The sequence below is a fragment of the Arachis duranensis genome, chromosome 2 (assembly GCF_000817695.3).
Source record: "Arachis duranensis cultivar V14167 chromosome 2, aradu.V14167.gnm2.J7QH, whole genome shotgun sequence".
Classification (NCBI taxonomy): Eukaryota; Viridiplantae; Streptophyta; class Magnoliopsida; order Fabales; family Fabaceae; genus Arachis; species Arachis duranensis.
Window position 1 is genome coordinate 84508137 of NC_029773.3, and position 7825 is coordinate 84515961.

A 7825-nucleotide genomic window follows, 5' to 3' on the forward strand; every position below is an offset into this window, starting at 1 on the left:
TCCGCCGCCGCGCCACGCCTCCCCACGCTCAATAAGACAAGAGGTTTCTGTGGCCCTAAATCGCTCAACTGGTTCATCAGGTATACATTTTTTCTAGCCGTAAATTTTGTCTTTCTACCCGTATCATTCATTAATTCATTAGCTCTAAGACCGAGTTGAATTGATTTAATCACAAGAACACGTGACCATGATTCACCAGATGATAAATCCAAATGGGAATGCGTGAGGAAAGGGGTTTGCTGCATTTGCTGCGAAAGCAATATTGATTCTCTCTTGTACAGGTAAACTATTCAGTATCATTTTGATACATCAGCAGCCAATTTCGCTCTCGAATTTAATCTCTTAACAAGCATTTTATTTTTTGGTTTTTTCCTTGCAGATGTGGGCACATGTGCACATGTTCTAACTGTGCTAATGATTTGCACCGAAGTGGAAGGAAGTGTCCAATGTGTCAAGCACCAGTTGTTGAAGTAATTCGTGCTTATTCTATATTATAGTTTAGACATTAAAAAGGGGTTACATATAGCCAAAATTACAGAATCTGCACAAGTTTTTATTTCCTGAAGATTTTCAAGTACCTTAATTTTAAGTTGATGTCCTTCTCCGTCCTTTTGCTTCTTGATGTGATTACCTATATTTATGTCAACTTGTTAAGTGCAACAATGAAACAGTTGATGGCAATTTTTTGAGGGCCATGTTTCTGAAATAAATAAAGTAAATATCAGTTTTGATTTTGAGTGATTGAATTTTCTTCACTTGTTTTCAAATTTTATAGTACTTATGATGTAAAGTTGCATTTTCCATTGGTAGTGTGTATAGCGTGAAGGTTTCTTGATGAGCAGAGTTACTAATTTCATTTTCTTTGGGTTGAGGAGTCACTTCTTGAACTGGAATAATCCTCACATTTTCTTCTCCCACTACCTCGTTACCTGTCTGAATATCTTTGTTGTTCCTTCTTGTTTTTTTGCTGCTGCTGCCCACAATCGAAACTTGAACACTTTCTTCTACATATATTAGATAACGTTATCTTCCATGTGAAAATTTTGGTATATCTAGATTAATGCATCTTGGTACACATTTTATCGTTGTGATTAGATTTCTTGGAGAGCTATTATCCTTGTGATTTTATTGGTGTTGTGGTTTGATGATTGATGTGCTTTCTCTGCTTTTTGGTGTTCGATTAGGAATTCGTTTTTTTCTCAATAGTCAAGAAATTTAATTATGCTTGCAATAAAAATTTAGAAATCTATTCGGTATTTTCATTGAAAATAATTTTATTTGTATATGTTATTGCTTCAATTGATCAAATGCACCAGCTCTGAATGTATCTGCACATACAAGTGCTGGCTTCCAGCCCTTCTTCTGATGATAATACGCATGCTTTGTACAAGTTGTGATTTTTCCAGATCCTGAATTCATTTAAGAATCATACAGGTATCAGTGCCATATTGCTTAGGAGTTAGGAATATGCGTAAACCAAATGTGTAAGGATGGCTAATTCACCTCCCAAGTTTCCAGTACCATTTGTGCCAAGTTGAACATAAAAACACATCATAAATAGTCAGAACTTTCAGCTCATTTAATAAGTTTTTTCTTTGATATATTTTAAGTCTCTTCTACCTTATGAGTTTTTCATATTAGAAGAAATAGTGGGAGAAAAAAAATTGGTAAGAAAAAACAAATGAAGAATGTGTTATTTAACGGTAAATTTTTATAGTTATATTTTCTATGTTGCTATGAATGCACTTCATGCTCAATTTTATATTGGCAGCAGGGTCATTTTTATTGTTATATTTTAATCTCTCTTGTCTATTCTCTCATTTCTGAATTCTTTTTCTTGTAATGTTTCATGTATTCAGTCTTAATTGGAGCTTGATCATTATTTGTATCCCGGATAAAGGTGATGAATCAGGGCCAATCATACTTCATCTGGATTCTTTGAGTCTTCAATCTAGCAGATCACTATCTGATAACATCAAAAGGTTAGGATGAAGTAGCACTTGATTTATTGTATACCATATATGTGACATATCTAGTTCATTTCTGCTCTGGCTATTAGTTCTTAAACATATCACAGCTTCCATGTCTTGTGACTTCACTACCATCCTATGTTACAAGTAGGTGTTTTTCTTATGTTCTTGTCATTTGTAAGTATATATGTAGATTAATGTAAAATTGACCTCACTATTATTTTATATTATTCATTCAACTTGGTCCAGTATTTTTAAAATAATTTTTTCAACAAACTTCTAATTAGAATTATATTGTTGGTGCTCTAAGCAGATTAACGACTCCACACGAATGAGACTTGCCGTGGATCTGGTTTTAGAGGAGTACAACGATTTGTGTCTCGTAATACAAGAAAATGCTTGGCAATATAGGACCAAGGTGGAAGCAGAACATGAAGACATTTGGGAATGAAAAATTATCTTTTTAGATATTTTTAATATTTTCTTTGAAAGACAAAGTACTAAGCTATGTTTCATTTGTTTTTACACTAATTTATTCTTTTATGTTTTACAATTCTATATTACTAATTTCCTTTACATTATCGATTACAAAAAATTAATTATTCACTCAACCACTATATATTTATATATTAATTTATACATTTTTTATATATATTAATTTATACAATTTTTTAACTAAATAATTGATTACCAGTATACCTTGGTTTGATTTTAAAAAAAAATGAAAATTCAAATCGCCAAAACTTGATAGTAGACATGCTAAACAATTATTGATATTTTATAAATTTAATTGTGGTAAAGTCAGATTATATCTTGGGAAAATAAATAAGAATGTTCACGTTACATGCAATTATGCAAAGGTGATCTACATTGTTCAAAAGTCAAAACTAACATGCTATAAAATTACAAGTAAAATGTTCTTATTTCTTCTTCTAAGACACTAACCCCAATCCTGAAAGACGCTTCACCATTACTTAACATCTTTTGTAGAATGTTGGGGGTAAGGAACAATGTGATAAAGGTTTTTTTTAAACCTATACAAAAATTGTGCTTTTTGGCAATATTAATAACAATCATCAGCACGCACAATGAAACACAGAATTTCCAAAGCATTTTATTTTATTTACAATTTTTCTTACACCTGTTTTATTATGGGAGAATCCTCCATTAAGAGGAGATAGGTGGATTCTGTCCATGATGTTAATTTTAAGGGCATCAAGAATTGCCTTGGGCAATGTTAATGCATATTGCATACCCCAAATTGAAAGTGGCCTCATGTAGATGAGAGACCTGTAGTGTTCATCCATTGTCCATGTCTCTGGTGTCTGAAACCAGTACCTGCATTATGCCAAACCAGGTGAATTAATTCATTTCATTTCTTTAGACAAAAGAGAAGAAGTTGCTTTACCCCAATTTGAGAGACTAATCAAATGTATGATTTGATGAATTCAACTAATTATCAATTTAAACAGCAAGAATGAAGCCACAGAATTATAAGTTTGGTGGGAACTTTTTGCACACAAGATGTATGACAAACACCACCACACTTTCAACCTCTAGTAGATGTTGTGATATAAAGTTAAGAACTCAAATTCAATACTTGATGACAGACGTATTTACCAAAATGCTATTATTAACAATGATGAGAGAAAAAACAAGGGTTCGCTTATTTGTTGTGCTATAGATATTTTAAAATTGGATACATTAATCACGTCTTTGTAGATCTGAGTTTGGGATAAAATTAGTTTAAGGGAGTAATTTCTAACTGCGCATCCAATAATCCTAATCCTATTACGGTAAACGAGATGCAAGAAAAAATGAGAATGCTGGAAAATCACACACGATTATGGAGGATAGATGACAAGAAAGTTTACCCGTATCCATCTTCTGATAAGCCTGCTTGAAATATACCTTCGGCAGTTGCGAATGCCTCCTCTTCCATTCCTACAAGGATCATCGTAGAAGCAACACCGTAGGTCACACCTGTCCAAATTTTGCGAGACTGCATGCAGGTCTCAACATCATAGGTGCTATCTGTTGTACGCCCAGCATCTGCACCTTGTTTACGACTTACTTTGCCTTCAGTCACTTTGACTTCTGTATTTTCCAATTCTTTTACCTGATCCTGGCTTTTATTCCTCATATTTGAAGATGGCAAAGGCAAGTCTGGAAGACAGATCAAAGAGTCTTCATTTATTAGACTAATCTGACAATAGCAAGATCCACCAAAAAGCTAGAATTTATGCAGGTTACTCAATCACAAAACAATATACTTAAATGAATACATACCAATCTAAATTGTTCCTCCAACAATAAGAAAGTAGAATTCATTAAACAATGTGAACTTGTACCTGTAAATGAAAATTTAGTTATATTATCTAAACCAACAGAAGCTTCAAAAGTAAGAGTTGATCAAATGGAGAACAGTCTGATAAATATGGGGGGAGGATGATCTAGGAAAGATTGAGAGAAACCTTTCTTAATTAAAATAAATAACAAAAATTTACAGACAGAAGAGCTAGTCATGAACTAGCAAAGAAAAAAAAAAAGAAAAGTTCTGTTTTATGTTTGAAGGTTGTGGTAGGCTTAGAGAAGGGGGTTGAATCTATGCCTTCCTTTATGGTTGCTGTTATTACCCTTTTTAAAACAAATTTGCAGTTTTGATTCTGTTTGTACTCAGCAGCAAAATTTATGAGACAATTTATTTTTGTCTCATGAATATCAGAAAACAGAACACAGCAGAGAAGAGAAAAGCTAACACCAGCATGTATCCTGGTTCGGTTGCCTTGTGCTATGTGAAAAACCAGATTAGCAAGCCTCTGATTCAGTTCTTCATACTGGCGGAATGCACCATTGATTATGTTACACTGTCCATTTAGTTGAACTTCTTCAAAGAGCTCTTCTCAGAACAAAACCTCAATTCACTGGTTTTCTCTCCTTAGTTTCTAAATGAACAGCAAACCTCTTTTATCTCCTAGCATGTTGATGGGTTCATCTTCCTAGGTCAACTCCTTGAGCACTGAACTTTACCAACCCACAAGCTCACTTTTTCTTCTCAAACATCAAAGTAAGACCTTTGCTTTTGACTTTTTCAACTTGACCAAAAGCCATGAAGGAGTAACTGAAATTGTCTTCCAATGGTCAACCAAATCTGAACCATAGAGATGCAACTTGGTCCCCAAGAGTCTCTTGTGACCGTGGATTTGTAGCAGTGAAGAACAGAGATCAACTTTTCTTTTGAATGCCATTTTCGGATAGAGCAGAGAGTTGGGAAGAAGGGATGAAGATATGATGCATGCAAGATGAGATGGATTACCTTTCTTAAGCTTGATTTGGTTTGGAATTTCTGTTTTTAGCTTCTGTGCTTCAAGCTTCAACTCTCTCTTTCTTGCTTCTTTGATTTCTAGCTTCGTGAAGAAGCTCTCTCTCTTTCCTACTTTTTCTGAAGTTGATTTGACTTGGTCAGAAAGTAGAGGAACGTTGCACATCAAGAGGGAGAAGACTTCAATCTTACAAAAGAAGCTTTGTGAGATGGATATGGGTTTGGATTGAATTTCCATTAAGCAACCCGGTTGGCCCATCAAATCCTTTGGCTTTGTTTCTTTTAGGCTGAGTTTGTTTATTTACCCATCAGCCTTGCTAAATTATTATTATACCATTTGGGTTGCTTAAAATGAATTTGGCCTGCAACATGAAATAAATAATTAGCAACATATACTTATTAACATTTAACACTAATTATTTATTTTGTCCAAAAATAATGTTTGTCATCATTAATTAATTTAGTTAATTTCTTAACTCAACAATGTTTTTTGCACATACTGCAGAGGCTCTAGGCTAATATAAACCTGGAAATTATCCATAATAAACAAATACACAAGTTTATGCTTAAAAATTAAAATGTCTTCATGCTTAAACATAGAATTACCATTCTGGTAGTGACTCATCCTGAAGAATAGAATTTTGCCATTTCTCAATGTCTTCTTCCCATCGTTTGTATTCTGTTTGGAATTTAAAACATAACAAGGTTTGTAAATATTACTGATAGGATCTAAAACCACTTACAAACATTACTTTAGAAGCATTCATATCTTTTATCCCTTTTACGGTGTGTGAAGATCATAACATATAATACTAATGCAGATAAACCATAGTAAGGAAGAATATCAACTTCAATCCAATCAGACAACATACGAGTTAATGCATCATGGGTCAAGTCCTTTGCAGCTCTCTCAGAAGTCCCATAGAATTTTGTGTATCTCCTGCAGAGTAAAAGAATTGAAATTATTCAAACAAAAGCGCACCACAAAAAAATGGTCGGCATACTACGTCTTGCTAGATATTTACTATATACAATATTCTTACATAATTTTGATTACCTATGAAAAGTGCTGCCTTTTGAGAACTTTTATTTTTTGAGATGACCATGCAAGACTAAATGCCACAGTGCATTTTTCATGGGGTTCCACTAGATTTTCCTCCAAACAAAATTACTAGAATCTTCTCTCATTTTCTATTTTTTTCTATAGAGATTTACAGAAAGATTACAGAACAAGCCCATAGCAATTTTCAACAAAGATTTTAAATATAAGGACTTGTTAAGATTCTTAGACGTGTTAAATCAGCTCAAATCCCTTCCTATTCTAGCAGTATTCTACTAATTCAATATACAAACAACAAACACAATCTATTTACACAGCAAAGGAAAAAGATGTGATCCTATCAAATTAATTCATGCAATTTAATTAAGTCCTAACCAATCAAAAAGTGAACCACAATGAGGAAGAAACTTACAGCAGGATCCGTTGAAATGAAGAGTTCAACACTAAGAGATTTTAAAATCTGTAGTTCTGTACCTTTTCATCTTTCCTAAAACTGGGTTATGCAATGGTTCAAAATTAGAGCACATCCAAAACTAAGGGTTCGGTTTGAAGAAAACAGAAGAAAACTCGGAAGTTGTTTGACAGAACACAACAGAACAAAATAGAAGAAAGTCAGATGCGACGGCAGAAAAAATCTCAGGAGAAAACTCAGAACTCTATTTCGTAAGGAGATTTATTCAGTCTCGTTGATGCTCTCCAAGAACTCTAATCTCTAGAGAGGGAGACAGTGATTGAAAATTCTAACAGAAATTGATAAAGAGAGGAAACCCTAGAAGACCTTTCTTCTCTAAATGCCTTTGAATCTGGAAATGAAAGAGAAAGGGGACAAAGTTAAAAATCAATAATTTGAGGGGTCAAAATCTAATTAGTAAATTTTTCAAAAAAAAGGGATACATTTTATAATTATTTTTATGAAGATTAATGATAAACCTACAAGAATGTGAGAGCAAGGAATCCATGACCATAAAAGTAAAAGCACTAGAAAAATAAAAAAATAAAAAAATATTTATTTTGAGAAGCTAAAATTTATATTTTTTTTAAAAATATTTTTTCTTAAAAAAAAAGATGTTTTTCACATATTAAACGAACAAAAAAATATTTTTATATTATTTTATCTAAACATAATTGATAAATAAAAAAAAATTTACATAAAATATCCAAACATAAAATTATTTTTATTTTTATAAAAAATTTTAAAAAAATATCTTTTTAAAAAATAGCGCCAAAACAAATCTTTAATCATTATCTCCATTGAACAACTAGACTTCTTTGTCACAAACATTTGATTAGGAGAAATAATTCCTCGTAAAGAAGAAGCAGATATATAAAGCAAGTAGATTCCTCTATCAAATTTGCCATGATCTATAGGGACATCTTAACGGGAGGACTATTCGATTGAGACGAACAACCTTTTACATATATATGTATATTTTAAAAAAGAAAAACGTAAATTTTTTTCTTTTTTTTTTTTTT

The 7825-nt window shown here is 32.5% G+C and overlaps 1 protein-coding gene and 1 pseudogene across 1 annotated transcript; one reads left to right on the top strand and one right to left on the bottom strand.

The window, feature by feature from the left end:
• Position 1: 1 nt before the first annotated feature.
• On the top strand, positions 2-738 carry LOC107475611 (uncharacterized; the record flags this gene model as incomplete). Its single annotated transcript, XM_016095276.2, has 3 exons — positions 2-80; positions 176-281; positions 380-738. Coding segments are annotated over 3 exons (303 nt in total), but the record flags the coding sequence as incomplete, so codon positions are not given.
• A 2234-nt stretch (positions 739-2972) lies between these two features.
• The window catches only part of LOC107475690 (uncharacterized), a 12401-nt pseudogene continuing 7548 nt past the window's right edge, over positions 2973-7825 (bottom strand).